Source organism: Rhea americana, unplaced genomic scaffold, assembly GCF_003343005.1.
Source record: "Rhea americana isolate MKP2758 unplaced genomic scaffold, rheAme1 scaffold_14, whole genome shotgun sequence".
Taxonomy (NCBI): Eukaryota; Metazoa; Chordata; class Aves; order Rheiformes; family Rheidae; genus Rhea; species Rhea americana.
In genome coordinates, this window is record NW_028185483.1 from 5,808,052 (window position 1) to 5,835,633 (window position 27,582).

General features: G+C 35.1%; 1 protein-coding gene across 2 annotated transcripts in view; it reads left to right on the forward strand.

Moving 5' to 3' along the window:
- Window positions 1-27,582, forward strand: part of RASA2 (RAS p21 protein activator 2) — a 44,580-nt gene that overhangs the window by 12,056 nt on the left and 4,942 nt on the right. The window contains exons 5-20 of one of the 2 annotated variants that reach the window (XM_085298626.1): window positions 7,395-7,478; window positions 9,299-9,371; window positions 10,848-10,924; window positions 12,315-12,413; window positions 14,596-14,752; window positions 15,801-15,949; window positions 17,150-17,264; window positions 17,718-17,792; window positions 18,546-18,669; window positions 20,024-20,130; window positions 21,451-21,537; window positions 21,619-21,696; window positions 22,192-22,265; window positions 23,509-23,615; window positions 25,486-25,568; window positions 26,487-26,695. In XM_085298626.1, the coding sequence (XP_085154752.1) occupies window positions 7,395-7,478; window positions 9,299-9,371; window positions 10,848-10,924; window positions 12,315-12,413; window positions 14,596-14,752; window positions 15,801-15,949; window positions 17,150-17,264; window positions 17,718-17,792; window positions 18,546-18,669; window positions 20,024-20,130; window positions 21,451-21,537; window positions 21,619-21,696; window positions 22,192-22,265; window positions 23,509-23,615; window positions 25,486-25,568; window positions 26,487-26,695 (1,698 nt within the window). The remainder of the gene's footprint in view (window positions 1-7,394; window positions 7,479-9,298; window positions 9,372-10,847; window positions 10,925-12,314; window positions 12,414-14,595; window positions 14,753-15,800; window positions 15,950-17,149; window positions 17,265-17,717; window positions 17,793-18,545; window positions 18,670-20,023; window positions 20,131-21,450; window positions 21,538-21,618; window positions 21,697-22,191; window positions 22,266-23,508; window positions 23,616-25,485; window positions 25,569-26,486; window positions 26,696-27,582) is intronic. The other variant, XM_085298627.1, reaches the window with a different exon arrangement.

Consider the following 27,582-nt stretch of genomic DNA (forward strand, 5'->3'; position numbering starts at 1 on the left):
AATGTCTGCACAGCCTGGTACCAGTAACGTTTTTCTTCTTATATGATGTATGTGGGGCAAGTGTTTGTTTTGGGAGGGGGGAGGTTGCCTTAGTCGAGGGAATAGGTATATGCTTAGGGAACATTTTGCAGAAATTTTTAGCAACTGCTTATCTCTAGTTCCCAAAGTACTTGCTTTTATTAGGACTCAGCATGACTATTTGGTATCAGTGCCTTTTAAGCCCAATTGAAATGAGTCTGGGTGAGCAAGTTAGGAATGCCAATTCTAGCTAACAGCTAGAAATTGCAGTGCTGTTGCTACTGATAGAACTGAGCTGTTGCTGGTTTTCATGGGAACCTTCTGAAACTTTTCCAGTAGTAATGTTTTATTTTAAAATGTGAAGGTCTGCCTTTGCTTCAGAATGACTTTCTCATGGTTTACTATGGCAAGGACTGTCTATGAAAAAATAAAATACAGGCAGTGCATTTTGGAGGAGCATAGCATTGCCATGTTTTAGTAAAATTTCTTAGCAACAACTCAAGGACTTCCTACTACCAAACTTAATTTTGACTCCAGAGTGTAAAGATGTTAGACCATTCACCACCAGAAGCTGACTGGAGCTTTATAACTTGTTTAATATTTCCAACTTATTTTTTTGTGGATATTAATTTTATTTATATGTTTTTTTTATGTATCCATGCACTTTAGTGTAGTTTATATTAATTTTTCATGTTTAAATCATGTTTGATTTTGATATAGTAAAGAAAAATTGCTTTAGAAAGTTATTATTGCAAATTGCAGTTTTGAGTGGGAAGTGGTTTACTCACTGTGCCCTCTTTTAGGATCTCTTTATGACGGAGATAAATGATCAAAAGGAAGCTAGGGTTCTCTCGTGGTTGCTGTACGCACCCACCGAGTGACACGTGGAAGAAGATTGTGCGTTAAACACTGCAGTATTACATCAGTGCTTCTGTCCTCATCTGCGATTGTGAAATGAGCAAAAGTTCCTTAAACCAAGGCTCGATGCTTATTAGTACATTAGCAGACTTGCTCATAGTCTTGAAGTAATGAAGCCTGTAAATGAGATGCATCATACATAAACGTATTTTGGATGAACATGCGAGAATGTGAGAAATAAAGCTATATCCAGAAAGAAATTTGTTATAGAAATAGATGTGGCAGCATTTTGAGACCCTTTTGATTTTAAGGGGCTGTGAGGAAGTTGAAGACGCTTGCATCTGTTTTCCTCAATGGAAAGCTGTAAGTGTGTGTGTGTGTGTGTGTGTGTGTGTGTGTGTGTTTGGGGGGTATCTGCCTGTTTCCACAAGGCAGTTAGTAGTGCTGCCTTCGTTGCTATCTTTGGCCAATCACTAGGTCCTGAGAAGCTACTGTATTAGTAAGTCCTACAGCAAAGCCGAAAGATAGCAAGTAGCAGATCTGTGGTTGAGTTTTTTTTTTAAAAAAAAAAGAGAGAGAGAGAGAGAGACAGAATGGACGTGTACATACATTTATCTCCCCACTTCTTCTCAGTCTGTTCAAAACTCTGAATAAGTATTGGCACAAGCAGGAAAAAAAAAGCCTTAAAATAGGGATTGTAATACTTTAATACTTGCCTTTCAGAACCATGTTTTACTTCCCGTTCAAATTAACGATCTTTCAATGTAATGAAACGGGAAACTTTCTAAACTTTAAAGAGACATATTTTTGTAGAGTAAGAGAATTTGAGGTGCTTTTGCTGACTTCCATGCCTATATAAGTTTCTGATGGATTTTCAGGGTTTATCCCTTGAGAGTGCCTAAGTTCTACAAAGATGAAAAATAGTAGCTGTAACTTTCACAGCACAAGGTTAAAGATCATATTAAGCACACAGATAACAAAGTTGTTCGTAGGCTATGATTCTGCAGCATTGTCTGGGGTCTCCAGTTAACTTTTATTTATGACTGAACCAAGTTTGTAAGATTAGACCTGACTAGAAGCTTGATGGTTCTTTTTATGGTTACGTTGACATGCTTGTGGAAGCTCTTTTCTTGCCTTCTGGATGGGTTTTATGATGAGAATTGAGTTAAGAACTGAAGGTGGTTACAGTACGAAGTAGCTCTTAACAGAGTTTAGGATTTATCCTCTCAAGGCTAATGCTGAAGGGAGGAAGGTATCGTTTCTCATGTTACTATAGGTAGCAATACCTACTTTTCCAAACAAGAAGTGATTGGGAAAGGAAAATGTGACTTTAGAAAGACAGGTGCCGTTGTATCTGGGGAAGGGATGGTCAGTTCTCATATAAAAAGATCCCGAATGAGATTCTTCACATTTTTCTTTTTCCTTTTTCTTTTTTTGCTTTCTTAGTGTTTAACTTAGATTCTTATTTGGACTGTCTTACATGACTTTGTGTAAGGGAAGTAAGTTTTAGTCAGAGATACTAATATTTGTCCTTCCTATGTTAATACCAGAAAAACTGTGAATAATAGTAAAAAAACAAGCAAAAAACCCTACTGGATGTTTCCTTTTTTTTAATCCAAGCTGAAAAAAAAGCAGTCTTGGACAAGATGTACCACAGGTTAATGATTTGGTCTTGATGAAGCCAGGGAAATAAAGAGGGGGAGGGGAGGGATTCCTTAAGGGGACACCTTCGGAAACCAGTTATAGCTTTGAAGTTGTATAAACATTTGAAAAATCGGGTGGTTGATCTGTATTTAGAAACCTAAAGCAAACACGTTTTAGTCCTTGCTGGAAAATTTTGACTGAACCTAAATGTGGTGTATTCCCTTTATCAGAGCAAGTTTTTGAAATGCAGCACTCCCTGGAGAAGTCAGACTAACACTTAAAATTGTTTATCAGTAAAGACCTCCCCCCCATGTTTTTTGTTGTTGTTTGTTTGTTTGTTTGTTTGGAAATAGAAGTGGAAAGGCTATCTTGGGGAAAACCTAGGGTGGGCTAAACTCTGGTTTGTTGCACAATTTTTGTATTAATTGAAAACTTATTGTTAAATTTCGTGCAGATATACCCACAGACCACTTCTGAATTAATTTTGTTTTGTCTCTTACACTACTCATTTCCTTTTTAAATGTGTGAATGAGGAGAGGAAAAAAGATACTGCAACAGATTAACTGCTGACTCAATGCAGGCTCTTTTTTTCAAAACCACAATGGCTTGTATAGTAGCACTTTTCAAAAATACATGCTTGCTGCTCTCCTTTCTGGGAGACTGTAAAATAAAACAAGTTTGCATGACCGTTATTTGCATATTTGCTGCTGCAGAAACTGATGATACTTGAACGCTTTTTTTGCCAAATTAGGCTATTGGATGGTAGTGCTTGCCTTCTCTGTGTGTAGCATGGCTCTAAATCTAAAATAAACAGTTTTATGCATTTACAATATTAATACTGTTGAAAGGCCAGAAACAACTTATTACAGCTAGATTCTGCTTTTTTTGCTTTTGCATGATCTAAATAAATTGTACTGTATACCCACTTAAACAGAACTGTCAGTTTGTTACTGTATCTGACTGAAATCAGCCATGTAGGTCCTTCTTAATATATTAAATCTGCTTCCGTGAAGTCATTATAGAGAATATAACAATTTTTTATGAACTCTGCAAAGCCTAGTGGCTACAGCTGCTTAGTTATGGTAGCTGGAGGGCTTCAGTTGATTGGAATGGTGGAGATAGAGCCCATCAGTCATTACTGGGAGGGTTTTACTGAGAGCTGTGTCTTTTTAAGAACTTGTTTTTTTAAGGACTTGTTTCCATTGCACAAACTGTATATATGCCAGTTTGTGTATGAAAGGCTCATATTTCCTGTGTGAAACTCCTTTTACAGACCAAACTATTGAAATGTGAAGCAAGAATGAATGTGGTCTGAAAAGGTCTGTCTTTAAACCATGAGCTGCAACTGATCAGTAGTTTGAGAAAAGAGCAAAAGTCCTTGTTGCTTAGACTTTACATAAAGATGTAGTAAACTAAAAGATAAAATTAAAGGCTTTTATGTTCCTGTCTACTTCTGCTAACTCTAGGAATTTCTGCCTTCTAAATAAAAATTGCTTGTGACACTCTAGACAGACAAAAGTGTGTCTCAAGGCTGAAATGCTTACCATATACTGAAATGTATTTAATACAGTTGTCAGAATAGGAATGTGTATTTAGTGTTACTTTCATTTTTAATTAGTCAGGTTTTTTAAAAAATATTTTTACTCTAGAAAATTGCAATTCTGGCACCTTGGTATCTGATTCTTTGGGGCAGCAAATCCCTTGAGATTTGGTAACTTAAAAGCTTCATGAAGTTGTGCCTTTCTATTTAAGTCTACCCTAATTGAGCCACCTCATATGTCTTCAAAATTTGTTATGCGTTTTACTAAAGGCTTTGTTTAGTAGCTTAAATATATGTGCCAAGATTTCAGTCTTCTGTATGAAGTCTTGAGGGAGTAAGGATCCAGTTTGATACTGCTGGGTTGATTAAATGGCTTTCTGCTCCTGCCACTTTCCTTGCACTTTTTGTGGAATTGGTAAGATCTTTGCATGGCTAGGTTCATTCTAATTACCGCATTGACTGAAAACTGGCTCAAAACCTGAATAGTTTTCTGTAAGATAAGCAAGCAGAATCATCACAGGGGATGAGTGCAAGATGGCTAAGAGGAGGAGGAGGATGACCAGCATTTTGTTAGCTAAGTTGACTTAGCTGTACTGTTAAATCACATTTCAAATTGACTCTAGACAGTAGTGGTTCCCAAAGGGATAGTTGCAACTGGCTAGCTTAGACTGAGAGTTGGAAGGAGAGGAAGTCGGATGAATTTGGAACAAATTCTTGCACTTGCTGAGTCTGATAAGGAAAATTTTGAGGGCACTGAAACTTGATAGGTGGTCTGGGCATTGATTGGCTTTTGGGGGGATATTGGAACAGGGTAGGATAGCTAGAACTTATTGCTGACAACAAAACTAGGACTAGGGCTGGAGGTGAAAAGGGAATGCTAGAACTGCCTACAAATGAGGCCGACTGTAGTACAAAATTAGCTTGAGGTGACAGGTCTGAATGATGAATCTGGAGATTCTAGTTCTGCTGCAGGGTTATGTGGTTGCTGAAGTGTTTTTCAACTTGCAGGAAATCATAAATGAGTTTTTCTTTGATTTGTCTGTATTGCAGTCAAGCTATCAAAAGACAGGAGAACAAGCTTTTTGTGTAATCCAAAGTAATGGATTGTGATCATTTTTTGGTGGTATGATTGAGTACATGTTTTTCCACAAGATTTTTATCTGTGAGTATGTACGTCATACAGAGATCAGGGAATGAATTAAAAACTTCCTAAAAGAAGGTGTTTTCTGTAGGAGCTAGGTCTATTTGGTAGAGAAATCTAGAAACATGGTGAACATGAGACAGGAGACTGTAGGAAGAGAGATTATGTTCTCCTGGTTAAAATACCAGATTTGACTTGGTCCATCTGCTGTTCATTTCCTATGAGATTCAGTTTGAGGCTGACTGACAGGTATACTCGGTACTTACACCTGAAACTGAGAATTTTTGAGCAGCAGATACTTGGTATGTTTAATGTTGCATAATGCTCGATAGTCTGAAAAGAATCAAGTATAGGGTGTCTCAAATTAGGTGCCCGAAATGACTGAGCAGTCTAGACATTTGACACCTCCCCTGTATAGCACGGATGTGTTGGAGGAGGAATCAATTAATGCTTGTGAAACATACCCCTTTAACTCCGTGGGTTTGTAGTCATTGTAGGGTTCTCTGAGGTTCAAAAATTACTAAAATACTCAAGGCCACATGCTTAAAAAATCTAAGAAAAAATACCAAATGATTGTGCAGTGGCTAAGCACTAAATATTCCCTGAACTGGTGAAGACAAGGGGACTTTTTAGAGGGGGGAAATAGTATCTGGTTTATAATAGCGCACATTGCAAAGAGGTTAAAGTTGAGGCAGCACGGGAGTGTTAAATCTGTTGTTTCCCAGCTTGTGGTTTGAGTTTAGAACCTTTTGTTGTTCTTGTAATGTTGTTTTCCTACAGTAGAGAAGGTATTTACATACCAACTTACTGTTACCTTGCTGCTGTGTAACTACTTAAACTTGCTTTACTTTCAATAGTTTTATAAACTGCTGTACAACTTATCCTTCCAAATCATAGCATTTAGAAAATGTATTTGATTATGAACTTAGCAAAAAAGTCTGTTTTCTCCTTAAGTCATACAGACATAGGGTTTTATTCAAACTAGTTAATTATGGCAACCAAAGCTTATTTGCATCAATTTAGTTAAGTTCTTGCCATGGATTATTTAAAACAAACAAACAAAAAACCCCAGGAAAATAACATTCAGATCTTGTCTGTGTCTTACTTGCTTAAGAAATTCACAATCTGCTAAATGCTTTTGGATTTAAATACTGATGGGTGCATGGCTGTATTAGAACACCACTTCACTAGGAAGCCTAGGTTCTGCCTAAAGTTTACAAATTGTTCCAGCTGTTTTAATTCTCATATTTGGGTATTACCTGAAGATTAACCAGCTTACTGTCCCAACTGTGCTGCTTGTTGTGTTGTTGCTGTGGTGGTTCAAAGAGATTGCAAGCCTTCAGAGAAGATCCAGAAAGTCCATCTCTGTGCCCCAGAGCACTTTATAACCATCATGTTCCTTTTGCACCAAGCGTGGTGAAAAGTATGTCTATGTACCTGTTCGTCCTCAGTTTACAACTTACTGTGTGTGTTGTTGAAGAGAACAGTAATTTTTTTTTTTAAGGACAATTTAGCCCTTTTCGTGTACTCATGCACTATTGAGAAGAGAGTTTGGAAATAATGTTTAAATACTGTTTTCTAGGTAAATTAGTGCTTCTTCTGTGGCAAGGTAGTATGGAGAGAAACAAAGCATGCCAGGACTATACACTAGCAGTTTTGGATCTTTAAATAAGATTTCAGGATACGACTTTGCATTCCTCAACTGAGCTTAGCACCTTGTTTAGCTGGAAAAAAAAAATGAAATCCTTTTCAGTGCCTTCCAGTTTCAGATAATGTCATTGTGGATGAAGTCCAATAGCATTTTAGATCTCTGAGAAATCAAATTTAAAAACTAATGAAGTTTATAGTTCCTTCTGACCTAGGGGATCATTTTACTTAGTATTTCACCTTGCATTTTGTGATTGTGATACTGGAATATTTTTCATCTAAACGATTCCAAGAATCTTGTTATCACTGAGCTACCTAAGCCTGATTGTATGCTTGAATATTACATCATGTTATCATCCAGGAATCTGTAGTCATGATCCACGTTCAGTGCATTCATTATGTTAGGTCAAAATTTATCAGTGTGTAACATGGCAGGACACACTTAAAGGATAGGATTGTTAGGGATTCTTTTGGTGTGTCTTCTCCCGCCCACCACCCCCCCCAATACACTGATTCACTGATATGCTGATTCTCTTTTCATTTTAGCATAAAGGAGTGCCATGGGTTGCCTCTTATAAACGGACAGAACTGTGACCCTTATGCAACAGTCTCTCTTGTGGGTCCTTCCAGGTAATATTTTTAGTATAAAATGAATGAATCCAAAATGTTGTAATCTTGAACACGAAAAGAGGGCTATAGTTTTTAAGAAAAAACTTAGAAATATAGAGGTTCTGAATAATATAGAGGTTTTGTTTCAGAAGAACAAATCTTTAAATGCCTTTGCATACATCACGTACTCAGTTGTCACCATTCACTCCGTTTCCCCACCATACTCTCAAGATTGTGAGTGTTTGTTCTGCTTGAACAGCCTGTAGTAGTCTAGGACCACTTGTTACTCAGTTCCTTCTTACTCCTCAGATTGTGCAATGAATTTTTTTTATATCTTCCATTAATTTTTGTCAAGTTAACCTATAGGACAATGTGGTTAATTGCTCGTTCACTACCTCCTTTTCCCTGGTTTTCTTAATGCATCAAGTTTTTTGCAGGAAATGTTTAGGGATTGGGAGAAAGCAAGAGAGGGGAGGTTCTCCTGAGACCTTTCTAATGTTGGAGCTTCAGGATCCCACATTCAAAGTCCCCATAGCTTAAATGTTGCCTCCCTTTTTGGATCAGTAATCCTGAATAATTGTTGGGCAGTTTTTTGTTTGAGAAAATTCCATGTCCCGCCCACATTGACTGTCAAATAGCGTCTGAAGTAAGTTAGGTTTAATTTTTTTTTTTCAGCCTCAAACATAAATCCATCAGCACTTTTTCTGGTGCTACTGAAGAATTGCTTCTTTGAGCCCAGTAGCAGAACCTCTCTAGTAAACTTGTGTGTTTTAAAGACTTTGGCAGAATTTTCCCTGAAGTGGAAGAGGCACTTTTCCTCTGTAGTAGGGAAGTTTGTTTAGTGGGGTTTTTTTTATGTTTCTTTTTAAGAGGATTCAGTCATCATACCTAGGAAGCATGATGTTGATTGCTAAAGAAAGCAAATTGACACATATTTGCTCTTTGAATCCTGTTATACAAAAGGAACTGGGTGAAGGTTGGTCTGTTATGAGAATTTATCTTCTTGCTGTGGGATTGTATGTGCAAATCTGAGAGAAGCTCCTTGTTAAGATTTTCCAGTATCATTCACTTGTGACTCATAAACCATGAGTGGAATATTTATATGGCTAATGCCTCCTGAAAACAGTTAGTGGATGTCCAGGATACATTTTTTTTCCTTTCCGTCATCTGTTTTTCTTACAATTTTATACTTGTTTCTTTTATAAATTACTTTTATACTATGAAAGCCCTTTAATAGCTAAGTAAGAATTTATTCTTTCAATATGTTAAATTTTGAACATGTTCTATCTATGTAAAATAAAGAGGAGTGGGGAGTGTTTATTTAGTTTGTCCGTATGCTGTTTGGCATTTAGTGATAGCTGCAATTTCTTCCAGAGAAAACATTTGGTGCCTTGGTGTTAAGCCTCTGTCTATAAAGAACTATTGGGTATTCTCGCACCAGAAAGGGATGGGAAAAATAGAAATTGGCAGTTGAACAAGACCATGAAAACTCTGCTCAAAATGTGCAGGCAGTGGTTAAGAAATTGTTTGCAGATTTAGATCTGAAGTGCTTCAGAAACTGCTGTTATATTTTACTTGATATGTCTGTTATGTCTGTTTGTGAACTGAAATATAAACTTCAGGCTGGATGGACGCACTTTTAAATAGATGCAGCACTTGAAATTTCAACTTTTCAAACTATTTTGTGAAGTCTTATGTTAATGTTCTCCTCATTGATTGAAGTGATCTCTAAAATGACAAAAATTATTTTAACTTAAATGCATGGCCCCGTTGACAATAGAATGTCTTTATAATTGTGTGTTTAAGTTGTCTATGGTAAAAATTTTACCACATTGGAACAGGAATGACCAAAAGAAGACCAAAGTAAAGAAGAAAACAAGCAATCCGCAGTTTAACGAAACATTTTATTTTGAGGTAACCTTTTGTCAATGTATAGCTCTAACCTTGTGTGATGTTGTGCGTGTTTCTGTTTTATGCAACCTTTCAACTGTTTAAGAAAGCTGCATGGCAGTACCTAATGCAGAAGGCTCTGTTCTAATAACCAAAGAGCCATAGCTAACCCCTCAAATAGGAGCAAATGGACACACATAAAGTGCTGGGAACTGTTGGACAATAGCATTCCCCTTCAGCTGCCATGCAGAAATGACTTTTCCTAATAAGCATGTATGTGAGAGAGATTCATTATCTTGAATCACTCTTTATGTAATGTCTGTTGCAATCAGGAGGAGTTCTGGGAGAAGTTGAACCTATTCTGTGGAATTTGATTTGAATGTTTTCAAGAGCATACAGCTAAATGAAATACTTAATTCCTTAAAAAACCAGTAGAGCAGTTATTCCTTAAAGGCTAATTTTATGATTTGATTAAAACAACATGTTAATTTTTTTTGTTGTTTTTTATTCTACTTGAGGTGTCCTGCCTTAACAAAGTTATAGATTTAAATTCTCACCTGACTTGTCTCTGTAGTAAAAGCTAATATACAATTTGGTTCATATTCTGCTACAAAACATTATACTGGACAAAGAATTTTAGTTCAGAGTGTAGAAGGCCTACTAGAGATATCTAAACATTCTTTTGTGCAGCTTTGTTGCACTACAAAAGGTGTAGGACTTCAGCTAAAATCAGCTGTACTGACAATGATGCAAAGGAGTCAAAAAATCTCTGAAAACTGGCATTTACAAAATTAAATGAAATGTTACTCTACTGTTCAGCTGACAGTTGAAGTAGAAAAATATTACACGTACCTCAAATGTATTACATTATACTATATTTGTATAGCTCCTGATCCTGCTGTGACTTCAGTGAAAAATTGTTCTACACTTAGAGTATTGTGAACAGAGTGTTTCAGTTTCCGTATTTAAGATTTTGGAAGTGATTTGTTGAGAAGTAAAATACTAGGATAAAAATGTGATTAAAAACATTCCAATAATTTTATGACGTGTAGCTTTTAGGACTTAAACTAGCAATTCGGTCAGTCAAGAAATGGGAAAATAAAAGAGGGGGGGTGCAACTGTGGTGTAACTATGGCAAGAGCGGTGGACTTTTTTCCTTAAGTATCTCAAGACTAGTTTTAATACTTTCTTGGGGCTAATACTGAAACCAAGGAAGCTCTTGCCAGTTTCATATCATAATTTTTCTTGTATTTCTAATAGATCTATTGTAGCTCCTTTAGATCTTACTTAGCCCTCATCAGTCTCCACCATTAGGCCTTCTTATCCTGCTTTTCACCTGCTTTGTGTCAGAAGGCAGTTTGCTTGGTGATCTAGACTTTTTTTTTTCTTTGAAAAGAAACAGTAACTATTTGACAGTGTTAAAAATTTGGTTTTCTTTATCTTGTTGACTTATTAAATAAGACAGTAAAAGGTATGTTAATAGGAAGATTTTACTTCTAGGTAACTAGGTCCAGCAGTTATACCAAAAAGTCCCAGTTTCAGGTGGAAGAAGAAGATATTGAGAAATTGGAAGTCAGGTAGGTTATGCAGATAAGACAGTGATTTATTGTATCATTAATAATGTTTCAAGGTAATAAATAATCATTTTATTTAATTAATTCCAGAGAATTAATGGTCAGACTTTTAGAAAAGACCCTTCTAGCTTAGAAAATAATCCAAATTTTGTAGTGTGTTGCTTACTGAAGATGGAAGTTACTCTTTTTTTTTTAGTAACTAGCAGTAGTGTACCTAGCAGCCTAAATTTTTTTTCCTGAACCTCCAAGGAAACGGGCACAAGGGTGTTCTGTCCATATATATTAGGTTGAGCAGATTATTGACAATAGGACTTGTATCAAAGAATGACACCAGATTCTAGTCTATAGTTTAAAATATGGTTGGCTGTTTTCAAAAAACAGAGAGAAAAGCTTCCTTTATTAGCTTATTTATGGTTTGGCATTGCTTCTTAGAGGGCCTCTTTTATGACCTTTTTACAGTTTGGCTTTCTATTTAGGAGAACACATTCATTTTACATTTTTTTTCCTTGTACATGCAAAGAGTACTTCATTGTGTAGTCTTTTTTCCACTCCTTCACTCTTAGAGGAGGTCTGTCTGTGGTACATAGTTAAGAGTGAGAGCCCCTACACTCAGCTTTTCTGACGTGTGCATACATGCACACTAAATCTGGAGAATGACAACACATCTTCAGGATGAGCATGTGTTTTCCAACAGCCATCAGAAGAAGAATTTAGTGTTTAATTTTAATAGCCTTTATAGAACTAACTTTGTATGTGAACTTTTAATTAGCTTCATAAACTTCTTAATTAGAATTGCGTATTTCATTATAGATGTAAATAGAATTAGAAAAACAGTCATACCCCAATAAATCTAGTATTAATTTTTTTTGTTCTTCTTAACATCTGCTGTCTGTCAGAAATGTCAGAGAGGTAAGAAGTGATAGAAGAAAACAAAGTGCATGTCTTTGGAGTCTGTGATTCCTTTTAAGGTTGTAAACATGAGCTGCTGTTTGGAAAAACAAGCGCATGTGTTGGTGTAGATTGCGGTGTGTCCCATTTTAGCAGTAAGATGCAGATATGTAAATATATTGTTTAAAATTTTGACTTAAATTACTTGCAAAGAAGTGAAGAGTTTTGGGGGTAGAGACTGTTCAAAATATGTTTATATTGCCAATATCACTTTTCTACTGATGTGAGGTCTGTGACTCTAACTTTCACTGTTTGTTGCTTCATCTAGTCTTTATTGGTTAATAAGCTATTTGTTTGAGCCCTCTTGATTTAATTAGAATGGAGTGAGATTTCTAACATTTCCTGCCTCCATGCATGTTGGTTAGTGTTGTAAGACAGTTGCTGTTAACTTGAAGATTTGTCTCTGGGGGTAATGTTCTTACTTGAGTGATGTTCTTATTTTCAGGGTTGACCTATGGAACAATGGAAATTTGGTACAAGATGTCTTTCTAGGAGAAATTAAAGTTCCTGTGAAGGTGTTAAGAAATGATTCCTTTCAAGCATGGTGAGAAATGGCTCAGAAGTGAACTTGATTCTATCTTATTTATCTTCCCTTATAAAGGCTATGTTTTATTATTCATTAAAAATGACTTTCCATGTGAGCTATTCTAGTCTCATTCATCTGGATAAGGTTAGAATTCTGTACATGTAAGGCACAAAGCATAAAATATCTTCCTAGTGGGTTTTTCTGCTCCGTGAATCAACCTTGCCAGACTGTATGTGTAGTTTTCCCCTTCCCCCAGTTTACCCCTGCACACAAAATAGTTAATATGTTTGAGAGTAAAGTGCAGATACTGAAGAAAGGGAAGTTATGAGGAAAAAACTATTAGAGAGAACAACAAGCTCTCACACTGAGTATAACTGTGTCAGTCAGCTAGCTGAATTTTAATGTATTTGTGAATGCATGCGCACACACACATCTAGCATTTCTTTTTTCTTGGAGAGGCAAGGGAGTCTTTTCTGGAACCAAACCTACGTCATTTCTAGAGAACTGATATACTCATTTAAAAGCTGGAAGGATAAGGTATGAAGGGAATTTAGGAAGAAAACCCTCTGCTTATAACATCATAGAAACCTCTTTTCTGAAATTTTTACAGGCAAGAGCCAACCTCCAGCCCCTTTACCTTCCCAGCTGCTTAGTGGCAGAAATGATGAGCAAGACAGACTCAAAGGCCTTTAAATGTGCAAAATATTACACTTTTGGTTCACCCTTCAGTACAGACAAGAGTGGAGGAAGGGAAGGACAGCCATCACATATCCATGTAGAAAACAAGTAGGAAGGAAGTGAAGAAACAGGAACTAAATGGAATGTGTGTCTCAGCCAGAAACAGTTATGGCTGTGCTCTACAAACCCACTCAATCAGTGCCAAGGGTCTTAGACATGTAAAACTTGAACACCATTTGCTATTCTTAGTGTTTCATTGTGTTTTGTTGTTGTATTTATAATGGATCACATTTAATGTTTGTGTCAACATCTTCAACTTTTTATGCAGTTTATGGCAGACCAACATAGGCTTGTTCTGCCTACATTCTGAGCTGATCAAAAGCCTTGTGCCCATATTAACTTAATGACATGCCTCAGCAACCTGTTAAGAGAGGTTCTGTGAGCATGGATTTGTTACCAGCATGTTGTGTTCATATAGCTTTTGATTGTATCTGGCTTGTGTCCAGTTGACATGAAGCATGAATGGAGATTTGTATCTGCTAATATACTTTGTAGCTATACCTTTCATAAGAATCTTTATATCCAATAATGATAAAATTATCAAAAACGGTTTTATGATTAAAGTAACTAGTGTTTTTTGGATCTTTAACTGCATAAAATGTTCTAGAAGGATCTTCAGAAAATAGCTGGAACACAGCAGATAAAAACAGTATTACTAGTACTAAATATTGGGAAAATAAGCTCGAGAGTCCTAATGTCCAGCAGAGACTCTCTTCTCACAAAGAAGATTGTAAAAATACACATACACTTTGATTTTTTTTTTTTAAAGAAAAGTATTGTTAAATAGAATACTTGAAGATGTAATTTCAGTTTGCCAGGTTGAATGTTGAAACTAACCTGTGACACAAATAGCTACTTAAAGCTGTTAACACTTTTTAGGACTGCACCTGCTGTTGGAACTCAATTGAACTACAGCAAAGCCAGTGAAGAATTGTTTGATTTATTTTGTTAAGATTAGAAGAAAAAGCACGTTAAAGCATTAAAAAACTTATGTTGCCTTAATTTTATTTCTTTCTCAGGATTGTAGCCTAATAATATATATTTTACAAGTTTCGGTCTAGACCATTTAAATTCTTGATTCTAGATGTTCCATCTGTAATGTCTTGACACTTAATCTAAGTATAACCTAGATATAATATGAGAAGGTCCAACATCATTTCTGACTATTCCTGTTTTCCCAGTTGAGCTACAAGAAATATATCCTACTTCTCTGCTGGGAAAGATATGAGAAATGAATATATGTTCCATTATGTGCTGAAGGTACACCAAATATTGCTACTTTGTTAGGAATAAACAACAATTTCTTTTATTTTCTTTTTTTAATCTCAATTTTATTGTCAGTTTTCAGACTGAGTTAATGTATACTAAAATAGTTAAATGTGGTGCTTTGCTTTATTGTAAAATTAGATTAATGAAATGTAGATCTTAATGATATATTTTAGAATTGTCCTATTTCTTTCAGGTACTTACTTCAACCAAGAGAAAATGGAAATAAATCTTCCAAAACTGATGATCTGGGATCACTTAGATTAAATATTTGCTATACTGAAGACTATGTACTTCCATCTGAATACTATGCTTCTTTAAGAAACTTGCTGCTAAAATCTTCAGATGTTCAGGTACTTCAGTTTAAAATTTCTTTCAAAGATTTAAAAATAGATTGTGCCCGCCTGTAAGAGACTATTTGTGAAAATAAGTATAACTATAGTATTTTTTTGTTCCTTTGTATTAACTATTCCTGTCACAACAAGGTGAGCTGCTTTTGGAGCATTTACTTCTGCTCCAAAATACTTAACTTCTGTTCTTGTTTTAGACAAACAGAAACAATTGACATAACCTGTGCTGTGTGAATGGCCGTGATAAAACACTTTCTTCTTGTTGGTTGCTCTTTTCAACATTTTCTTATTGGCACTGAAGGGGAAGGTATTCACCATTGCCAAAAGTGGTCTGTTGAAGAACTGATTTCTAATTCCACCTCTTCTGAATTTCTTCAGTCTTCCCCAGTGTTATTCAACATGCCTGGATTTCTCACTTGGGTATAGTGGCAAAGGAAAATGTGGTAGATGATTAGCATAGCATTGTGAATAAGGAATAAAATCATAGTAACTAGCCTTTATATTTCTAGGTCTTTATAGTATTTCTTTAACCTATGTGAAGTGTCGGCAGAGGAGAAGGAAGATAAATGGAAAACAGTTTTTGACTAAAGTTTTTGCTAGCAGTATTCAAATACTACTTTACTGTAACTCAGGAAGAGCTGAGTGTATCTAGTGGTCAGATGCTGTCTTCTTGACTTAAGTCTTATAAAGACATTACATTATGGCCATGCAGGTGCTTAATGCCTTTTATTTGGATTTGTGACAAAGCCGTATTCTAATTCTTTGGGGAAAATGGGAAACGTGAGTAGATGCTGAATTTTATAAACCTTTAAATGTCAAATATGTTTGACTAGGTAATATCCTTTCAATTATTTTTTTTCTATAGAATGGAAACTTTCATTCTATAGAATGAAAATTATAATTGGCATGTTATACAGCAAATACTACTAAAATTTTATATGAAGAAGTTATGTCTGTAGTTTTGATAGATTTGGTTCGGAGCCATAGTTTGCCAAATCTAAGTAGAATGTTCAGTTACTTCATTTGTGATTTCTCTTCTGCTCTCTCACAGCCAATTTCTGCATCTGCTGCCTACATTTTGAGTGAAGTGTGTCGAGACAAATATGATGCTGTTCTGCCTCTTGTAAGATTGTTGCTACACCACCATAAGCTAGTTCCATTTGTCACTGCAGTAGCAGAGCTAGATCTGAAGGATACTCAGTATGTATTTCATGCTTAGTGATTTCATGCTGTTTTTTATTATCAGAGTTTCGGAGGATTTCATAATACGGCACTGATAAGCATATCAGATTTTTTCAGTATTTAAAAAACTGACAAAATACACTCATTTTAATATTGATTTATAAAAACATTTACTAAAATTACATTGAAGCTGAAGATCAAAGTTAAGTGTGCTATTTTATGTGGAATCATTTGTCTATAAAACTTTGTTGAAAGTAGTGTGCAGTTAAAGATAGCAAGCTAGGCTTGTGTCCAAGAGTACATAGTTTTTTGTTTTAAAATATCAACATTTGGTCACTTTTCAAATTTCACTGGCCACTAGATTGATACTTAACATTTTTCTTAAATTACTAAGAATCTCGTGTTTCCTTGAGTATGTGACTTAAATGAATCACTCTTGTGCTTAGAGAAATGAAGTAGGCCTAAATAGTGCCCACTGAGGTACCAAGTCATGTCCAGTATAGTTTTGAAAGGTATTTTATCACCACAGGGTGTTCTTTGCAAAGTTGACTTATTCCAGATTTAAATAAGGTGAGAGAACTGACTACATAAAAAGAAATGGTTTGTAAGAAAAATAACTTTTTGCACTGCATTCTGGTATACACATTCATTTCCATTATATTTGCACTGTAACAAAGATTACACTAAATATATCAGAGTAGAAAGACTTATTTTGCCATTGAATGTACAGCTGACTTAATTATCTTCGACTACATGACCTAGAAGGCACAACCCTAGATTAAATATGTTTTGGTTGGAAAGTGCCTGAGTTTATCAGTATGGTGCAGCAGTATGCTATTTATTGTAGCTATAATAGTTTTCTTACCAGGCCACTGGGGCAATAATACTATATTGGTCAGCTACAAGTCTTCATTACTTTGGAATTTTCTCAAGTTGTTTTTCTCACATTTAACATTGGATTACATCTTTTCCATAAAATTTCCAGACCTTTTTTAAAGGTTTTATGTTACTGGTTTTGGAAATAGCTGTAATATCGTGGGATTTTTTTCCCTCTGTTATGGGTGCCATTGCAACCTGAATATCTAACTTCTGAAAGTCCTAATTGGTATTTAAAATAAATTTGTGTAATAGTGAGGTAAAATATTAATTAGATTTTGTGACTGAGCTCCTTAGGATTTTTTTCCTCCCATTCAAATAACATTTATTCTTTTCTTACAGAGAAGCAAACACAGTTTTCAGAGGGAACACATTAGCAACTCGATGTGTTGACGAAATGATGAAAATAGTGGGGAGGCACTACCTAAAAGTTACATTGAAACCAGTTCTTGATGAGGTAGGCTATCTTGCTGAAACTGTTCACAGGACAGTTAGCCTCCTGAGGTGTCCTATCTCTTTGATAGGCAGCTTTCTTGTAATTCCCTGTGTAAGTAACCTTTCATGAAGAGGAATTATAGAGGAAAGTTAAGTTGAACAGTAATTTGCTGAGTTTAGTGGGAGGGGTTGCTTTTTGTTACTTGTGTTTCATGTACTTAAAAATAAATAGTCAATGACAGTTGCTTCAGTCTTATAACACATTGCCAAATTTCCCCACATGTTGCTTGAGTAATTGATCTACGTGCAAAGGCACACAAAGAAAAGTGAAGATGATTACAGCATGTTGTTATGAATTGTTTGGATTGTATTTAGAGTTTTCCCTCTAGATATAAGACAGAATCCAATATTAACAAACGTATTTTCATATATTCTGTCAAAAGAAATTAAAAAGGAACTCTTTGTTTTGTTTCAGATATGCGAGTCTCTAAAACCTTGTGAAATAGATCCCATCAAACTAAAAGAAGGTGATAACGTAGAAATTCATATGGTGAGTTTTCTAATCTAGTTTCCATAAATTGAGTATTCTAAAAATTTGATACAAAGACGCTTTTGAACACAGCTCTGTTTAATGGGAAATGAGTTATTTCATCCATTTATGGTAGCAGTATGATTCCCTAATGACTCTGCAAACAAGCAAAGATGAATTTTCATATCCCTGTATATGAAAATGGCAATGGAAAATTAAATCCCTAATGGATTAGGGAGGAGAAACTGAGCAGAGGATCAGTCTTCCTTATCCATTTGTTGTGTATTGTGATGCCTGCTGTTCAATACTCGCATCCAGGTAGCAAAGTAGCTAATTCACATGCTTTAACACTTTTCATCTTTTCATTGAAGTTTTGCTTGCCACTTGCCTCTTACTGGAGGATGACATTAAAAGCAATAGGCGCTGCAACAAGTTAAATAACACTCATTAGGATGTGTGTGAAGTTCTTCTTCCTTGTAGCATGTTGTCAAATTACAAAAATTGTATTTTAATAGAGGGCGATATATGGTCAAAAACTGGCATTTACTTTCAAGATGCCTTCTATTTGAATTAAACAAATATCATCAAGTGACCTTTTAATATCAGTAAACCCATATAGATTCTATGAGGCTTTTTAAATATGCACTATACTAAAATACATACTCAGGGGATTTTTTTATAAAGGAGTGTTGTGGTGTTATGTTTGTGTTCAGGAAAAAGGCATAGCAAAGCAAATGTTAACACTTTGAAAAATATCTTTTCCTATGATTACAGGAAAATCTACGCTATTATGTAGACAAAGTATTCCGTGAAATTGTGCGGTCAAGTATAAGTTGTCCTACCCTAATGTGTGATGTTTTTTATTCTTTGAGGCATCTGGCTGCCAAAAGATTTCCAAGTAAGTGTGCTTTTACTTTTGAAAGTAGTGTTGAGAATGAACTACTTAATGCCTACAGTTACATTTTAGGGATTGTTGAAATTATTGTTTTATCTGGGACTGTGCCTTGAACTTTTTAACATGACAAGCAGGCATTTGATTTTTCTACCCATCTCTGTTGCACTAAAGCGTTGTGGTCAATTGTCAAGAATTATTTTCGATACAAACAGGCAGCAGGTCAGAAGTGCTGCAAGACTAGCAAACAAGAAACCAACAGCAAAATGATGAGATATCAGAAGAAAAAGCAGAGACAAATGAAGGAAGTGATTTAGTTGAAAGATGCTTAAAATTTGGAAGAGCTGGAAGCTATTTAATGCTATTTAAATAGGAAAATATTGGAAATGAAGTATGGAAATTTGAATTAAAACTGATATTTTCATCTAACTATATGAACTATAGCTCTCCACTATGATTAGCATATTCATGATGTGAGTAGCAAAGCTTTAGCTGGAGACTTAGAGCTAAAGTTTGTCAGAGAGGGACTTAAAATACTTATTTCTATATTAAAATCATTCTGAAAAGGTAATACTGGTTACATTTCAAATAATGTGTCTGTGAAATACACGGATACTTAAGTCAGCTAAAACCTAAAATGTTGCATAATAGACTAATAGATGAACTTCTGGCGTCTTCCTCTGATTCCTGTTTGTCACTGGAACTGAGGACATGAATTCTTCAGTTAAGACGTTCCTTTCAGAACAGCTAACATCTCAGAGGGAGCTGACTGAAGTGGTCATTAGAGTAAGAACGTGATCCAACTCTCATTGCCACGTATAAAGGTGTATAATACACAATACATGTTAGATGAGAGGTTCAGTTACGGCATTAAAATTACATAACACAGTGATTCTGTGACACAGCTCAGGGTTGGAATTAAAGTTATTACATTTTTTATATAGGTTTAATGTGTTTTCGTTTATCAATAACTAGCCTTAAGGATGAATAACCTTATAGCCCTAATGTTTAAAGCAGCTACTACTGTATTTTTTCTTTCTGTTCAAAATGCTTAAAGCCCCCTGTGGTCAACACTGTGTAACAAGTGCTTGTGACAATCACATTGTTACTAGCAATGGAGCTCGTAAGTCAATTCTATGAAAGCAGAGCTTCTTTTTAAAGAGAAATAAGCCCTCTGTTATACGAACATTTCTTACCATGGTCATCTCTCTCATTTCATGCACTTCATTGATTTTTCTATTCTATTTAAAGTATAAATATCTTCTCTGATGTTATCTTCTTAAGGATTTTTATGTTGACTGTCTTCATTGTTTCTTTATTAAGTTTAGTGCATGTTATATTTCATGGTTTTTCTCTGCAGATGACCCTCATGTACAGTATTCTGCAGTGAGCAGCTTTGTGTTTCTTCGTTTCTTTGCTGTAGCCGTAGTCTCACCTCATACTTTTCATTTACGACCTCACCATCCAGTAAGTTTTGTAAAGTATTGTTCTGTTTTATTCATAATTTTCAGATGTGTGTGTCTGGAAGGCGTAAGTTGCTTTCAGTGGCTCTGTAATTGAGAAATAAAATAAGATTGCTATATGTCTGTAGGTTGACTCTTCTGTTTTATACCCCACCAAAGGAACTAAGACTTCTGCAGTTCAGATGTTGTAGGAGAGCTGTTGCTATTAAAAAGAATGTGCTTGCAGGGGAAGCACTTCTGTGTTAGAATGGCAGCCTGACTGAGGGTTCTTCAGGGCATATGCCTGAACCGCACTGATTCCTTCCACCATGGGAGTTAAATATCCAGGTGTCGCTTTCATTTTTAAGCGTACTTTCCTTTCTATGCTAAATGGATGCTAGGGAGTTATTAAATGACTGGTCTGTACATTTATTATGGACTTCACGAGTTGTACTGTCTTGCCAAATCTTCAACATACAGTAATAACAAGGTTATTAGATTACTAACTTTATGGTTGTAATAATGGAGGCAGGCCAATTATCTGTATACAAAATCAGATAGACATATTTAAATAGAAATCTTATTTTTAGTCTTTGAAGTTAAGAAAATAATAGTGTGTTTTCACATAAAATAGAGAATATGTATTAAACTTTCCCATCCTGAGGTTATTTTTATTTGCTTATTTTATCTAATTTTGTAGCACTTTGAAAAGAAAAATCTAATTACTCAATCATTCAATCGTTTGACATTATGCAGTTTGTTATAATAAAAGATTATTAGTGGAATTCATCATTTGAATATTCAACATCTTAAAGGGATCAGCAAGGCCTCTGTGGTTGTTGATAATCCTGTGTTAAAATAAGGGAAGTAGTAAACAAGTGAGGCAAAACATTAAAGACAAACTTTTAAGTGTGATAGATATTATGAAAATTTCCACGGTTCATCAGCAACACTTCATTATCTTTAGTATTCAGGTGAATGTTTCAGAAGCATTAGATGTGTACTACTAATTTGAGGGGTCTGATGAGATGTTTCATAGGGAAAAATATTTTTCCATTCACTAATATTGAATTATAGTAATAGTGAATAAAACTCTAAGAATAAAACACTGTGCAGTAATCTTTAATATATACATATATTTACAAAGCATAGGAGGTACCCTAGGGCAGTGCTGCGGATGCAGTTTTTCCCATAGGGAAAAAAGGGAATGAATATGTGTATCAGACTATTACATTTTGTAATATAAACATTTTTGTGGAATTTTCATTTTTAAATCAAAGTATTTGAAGATATCTAAAAATGTCATGTAACATCTTTTTTTTTTTTGTTTGTTTCTTTATTCTAGGATGCACAGACTTCTAGAACATTAACTCTTATATCAAAAGCCATCCAGACTTTGGGGAGTTGGGGAAGTTTGACCAAAAGCAAACTTGTAAGGCCACAAATATTCTGTCTTATTTCATTGACTTATTTCATAGAAAGTTTGTTTATATCTGTTTACCTTTCCTTTCAGTCAAGTTTCAAGGAGACGTTTATGTGTGAGTTTTTCAAAACATTTCAAGAAGAAAAGTTTACTGAATCTGTTAAAAAGGTACCTTTATACTTGCAGTTTGTGTGTGTGTGGTTGTATGGTGCATTTGTATGGTTTGTATGGTACATTTGAATACAGAGTAATCTCAGTAGTTAAGTCTGTGGTGTCATTGTTCAGTTTTCTCCTAGAAATACAAAAATGTTTGTGGTCCACTCCAGGTATAAAAAATACCATCAATGAAATAGAATGAACATAGGACTTATACATTGTGGACTTAATTTTTATTTTAGAAAAACTATTTGTGTATTAAAGCTTGTTTCAAGTGATTTGTATTTATTAGATCTGCTGTTTAGAAGCTAGTTACAGAAATCCTCTGTAATTTATGGACATTCCTTCTTACCTTGTTTCAAGTCCCTGCAATATATTTTCATTTAATCTGTTATCCAAAATAGTTGTTCTGTACTGAGAGAAAATCTGCATATGCATTTTCAGAGTAGGTTTAGTTTGTTTTGATTTTCCAAATACTATATATTCCCTTTGTATTTTTCTTTTAAGTTCCTGGATGATGTTTCCTCAACTGAAAGTAAAGAGCCCAGTGGCCTGAGTGAGCCAGTACATCTAAAAGAAGGGTAAATACATCTTAAATCTGTACCATGAGAAACAGAATTGACCTGCTGTTTTTCATTAATGTCAACATTAAGTAGTTGTACACTAAAATAAAAATGCTTGATTTCTACTAAAATAATTACGATATTTCTTGTGTGTGATAATTCCTCATTAGTTTGCAGGGCTTGCAGGTTTTGGTGGGAACTTTCATCTTCTAAATAGTTTAGAAGAAAATTAAAGATATTTTAAAACTTTTTAAAGTCTGTCTGCATTTCTTCTATAATTCAATGTGTGCTCTGATTTATTCAGAATTGTTAAAATGTATTTTAAGATAACATAAAATTTATACAATTTAGAATTGTTTGTGTAATGTTTAAGCCTAACTAGGCAAAATATTCCCCCTTTATTGTAGGGGGAAAATATCCTATAATTCAAATATTTAGCATAAAATGATAGAATACTTTTATAAAATTGTGGCAAAAACAGCTACTTCTAAAAATGAACAAACTATCTTTTTTTTATATTGGTCAAGAATATCTAGTAAATTAACTCAAACAATGTTGCTGGGGGCGAAGGGAGGAAGATTTATGCTCACCTGAGAAGAGATTCATAGCAATTGAAGATTACTCTGTGAAACAAGCAGCTGAATTTAAAACAGGAGCAAATGTACCTCTTAGTAAAATACTAAATAGAAATTAAGGAGGAGACAGTGGCAGTAGGTCAGTACCTGATATATCAGTTTGGAAGCTAATCTGTATCACGTACTGATTGTAGTTGATCCAAACTATAATTTCCAGTGAGTATACTTTAAACACAATTTGTGTCTACTCTTGCTATTGAGTCTTACTCAGCATCATTTCATTTGAATTCAGTTCCTGATGCAGATAAGGACAGCTACAGTCACATGTAGAAAGTGACAGGAAAGGGAGGGGGAATATTGTAACTGAATACACTCTGCTCCCTTCTGGGAAAATTTGTAGTTTGGATCTGAATAAGTAAGAACCCATCCCAAAATCACTGCTACAAAGAGAACCTGGATTGCATGTTTGTTAAACTCCTTACTTTTCATAGAGCCCAGTACATGGATCACCATATGAGAGGTAATTGTGATGACCTGTTTTAAACAACTTATTAGATTGATGGATTCTTGTTAATAGAATTTTTATGTCACTGCATGGCAAACAATAATGTGTTATATGTATAAGTGGTTTTGAAAGCTCTTTCAAAGATTAATGGAAGCATTTTCATCTGATTCTCTCTTTACAGAGAAATGTACAAAAGAGCTCAGGGAAGGACTCGGATTGGTAAAAAGAATTTCAAGAAGCGGTGGTTCTGTCTAACAAGTAGAGAATTCACCTACCACAAACAGCAAGGTAAATTTTGTTTATTTTACAGGAACAATTTTGTTACTAAACACTCATATTTAATTCTATTGCAAAAATGTATTTGTGGCATGTCTCTTCAGTGACTTCCTGTTTTGTGACCGTTTACTCTACAATGGCAAAACATAGTAATTCTCCTTAACTTAGCCGTTACAGTTGGAATAATTCTGTGTTTTTAGATATTTGCATCTGATTTGGGCCTTTTTAATTCTTTTTTCTTTTTCTTTTCCTAAAGTATACAATATTAGTTACCTCTGTCCTGTTCTCCAGATGCTTCTGATAAGTATCATAATTCTACTTATCTTGCTTCTGCAGCAGAGTAGTTGGAATTTAGTGTATGCAGTTAAGACTGACTCTCAGAGAGATCCAAGATCTCAATCTTTCAAAGATTCAAACTGTGGGAGTGAGACTCTTAGCTTCTTAGAGTTTCCGAGAGCTTCCAGGCTGGGAATACTGGCAGCTCTGAGAGCCTTAGCTGAAGCCAGGGTTCTTAGAACTGCCAGTTCAGTGCAGCAAGTTGGAGAACACATTTTTTTCCTCCTCCTGCAGCAAGGAAATTATTAAATACTGATACTGGATGTGTTGGAGTTGCTACAGATTTTTGAAACCTGAATAGGTTGCCTAGTGAGCTGGCAGGCTGAGAGAGGTTTCTTAGAAAAACTGTTACCTGCTTTGGTGGAAGTTAGTTGAAAATTATTTCACAAGATGTTTGGGTTTAATTGAGTCAGTATTTGATTAAATCAGTGCTTTCAGCAAAATCGTATTTAATCAGATGCTTTCTAATCATTTTGTAGACATTACACTGTGTACGTGTACTTACAGGTAAAATTTTCTTGAAGATAAATGAGATTTTCATAGTTTCTTTAATACAAAATTGTGTATCTGAAATGCAGAAATATGTACAGAACACTGAGGTTCTTCATCTCTTTGGATGATGCTTACTTTACAGTTTATTCAGTATGCTGATACAGCAAATCCAGAAGGCAGTTCATGTACTGCAGCATCTACATTTACAGAAAAATCAAAGTTACTGCTTTTTAAAAATTGGAAAAAAGAAATTTTGCCTTTGACTAATTCCAGAACTGCCAAAGTTGCTTCATAGTCTTTTATGCCAAACACACAAGATAGACCTGTAGACTGTCAAACATGATGGTTGTCAGTATTGGCTAACAAGCAGGTTTTTGTTGATGCCTGCATTACATTAACAGATGTTGTACTTGTTTCCTGCAATAATCTGATGTAGTCTCGATTTGGTTCATTTGAGTCCTACGTTTGGATCATAGGAAAGTGTTTTGGCATTGGATGTACTACAGTTTTGATTCTTCAGGATAGTCTTTTGAAAGACAGTCTCTTTGGATGATAATGATAAACTATGAGTTGAGTCATAGATTTGGCATTTCAGCCTTGCTTTTACTTCTGTTTTCTAAATTGGATAGGTAGATATAATTTAGGAAAAACAAACAAAATTAATCTTGTTTTTTATTTTATTTAGAAGAAACATGCTAAGCTTAATTTCTTTTTTATAAATTTTTTATTTGAAAAATTAAACCAACCAAATAAATAGCTATTATGTCATATGTGACAGATTCTGTAGCACACCTCACTGTCCAGTTTTCTTTCAATTTATTACTTTAGGGTTGTATATTAAATTAAGCAGATACGTAAGTGAGAAATGGCAGATGATTTCCTAATCTTTGTGCCTTGCTGAGTGAGACACTTCATTCTCTCATCATTATAGTTTGATGTACGTTTTTTCAACAATTAAAATGTATATTTTGAGAACTTATCGTATAAGTGCATTGAGTTTTTTTAAAAAGAAAGCCTTGTTTCATTCTTACCGTCCATTTATGAATTTTTGCAGATAAAGAACCAATTTTCACTATTCCAATCAAAAATATCCTTGCAGTGGAGAAGCTTGATGAGAGCTCCTTCAACAAGAAAAATGTGAGTCAAAAGTTATTTGAAATTCTTTGCATGTTCTTTAAATAGAAGATTTTAATTAGCTTAGTTTGCTACAGTAGGGTTACTTAAACCCTCTTACTAAACATTTCACAAAAAAAAATCTCTTTGAATCAGGGCAAAAAAACTCAGCTATATGCAGTATTAGCTGGTATTCTGTATATGGTACTTAATCTGGAGATTTGGGTCTTTGTCCTGTCTTATCTCTCTGTTTTTGACTTGTGCCTCACTTTCTAAATTTGTAGAATGGAGGTTAAAACTATTGTGACCCTATTACAAATCACTTTTAATTAACAATCATACGTTATACTATGTTCTATTAGAAATGTAATACTAGCTACCAAATGTTATTATTATAGGAGGTTCTTTTGATGAGAACCTCCTATAATACCTTTCATCATTTTAGAGACAATTCTCTTCCTCAAAGCCTTATTCTGGACCTGTAAAACATGAGTATTTCTGCCATTATTTCAATGTGAAATTCTTAGGCAGTGGTAAAAGTACAGCTGTTGCTTTCCTTTAGTCATTCTCAGCCTAAGGCTTTTGGGAATTGCCTTTTACTCTTAGGATATGAGGTACAAAGGCAGTTGATGTCACATTTAGCTATGTGAATGAAGATGACAGAAAGTGTATCATGTTCTGATTCTTTAAGCATTTGCGTTTGGATGAGGAAATAGTGTAAGCAGAACACAGGGAACTATCTTTTTTCCTGAATAGGGCTCTGTAGTATAATTGGAGAGAGGTGTTGGCAGGAAAAGAAAGTCTTCCTCCCTTTTCTCACTTTTTGTCTTAATTTGGCTCTGATGAATTGCCAGAGAACCCGTATCAATTTTAAGGTATTCAGAATTGTTCAATAACTGCACTCTTTCACTGAGCAGAATAATGTTACTTTTCCATCTACAGATGTTTCAAGTACTACATGGAGAGAAGCCACTCTACATCCAAGCAAATAACTGTGTAGAAGCTAGTGAGTGGATAGAAGCTCTCTGCCGGGTAACAAGATGCAATCAGAAGAGACTTACTTTTTACCATCCTTCTGCTTTTCTGAATGGGAACTGGCTTTGCTGCAAGGCTACCGTAGAGAACACAGTGGGCTGTGCTCGTTGCACTGCGTAAGTTGCTTCGGAAATAAAAATGTGTGTGTTTTGTAGGACAGAATCTGTTGTTTCACTATAGAACTTGAGAATCTGAAGGCAAGGATTTTGCTATCTGTTTTAGCAGGCTTTGCTACTAAAAACATCTTATTAAGGCTTGGAGTACTGTTTTTTAATACATCTAGTACTTTTTTAGTCATATGAAATATTGACAGTAGTCAATTCAGTATGTAATTCAGCAATGTTGAATGGCTTATGTCAGCTTTTTTATGCTGAACAGTCTATTTCATAGCTGATTCTACTCTTGATAATTGGATTACCTTGTGTGCTACTACTGTATCAGTACTTGATAGAAATTTCAGCAGTGTATAGGGTTTTTTCTTTCTCCCCACAGAGTGCTCTGGGGGAGACTGTAACATTTCTGTTCTGTTTCATACCACGTTTTAGTATTTCTTCTCAGAGTGGGAACTGGATAAAATAAAAGGGTTTTGATGCAATGCCTCTCTCATCATCTGTGTTCTGAACGATCAGCAATTGACTCTTCTAAGTTGTATCCTGGCTGTGAGTGGCAGCCCAAAGCAGCTTTGAAGCTAGCATCTTCCTTGTCTGTCCTTGTAGCTCCTAATGTGCATAAGGAGTACAGAGCATGTTGGGAGGAAGACACGTGATCTGTGGCAAACCTTGACTGGTGATAATTTTTCTTTGAGGGCTGTTGTTTCTGATGCACTTAAGAACACAGATGAGTGTTCCCAAGTTTGTTCAAATGCCAAGTTTGATGCAGAAATATGACACCTCTAGGTCATTTATATGAAGTTATTGAAATAGCTTGCAGCATAGGGTTTAGCCTGAAAGTCCATCACTTTCACTAATGACTTTGTCTTGTTTTATGCAACCCATTTTTCATT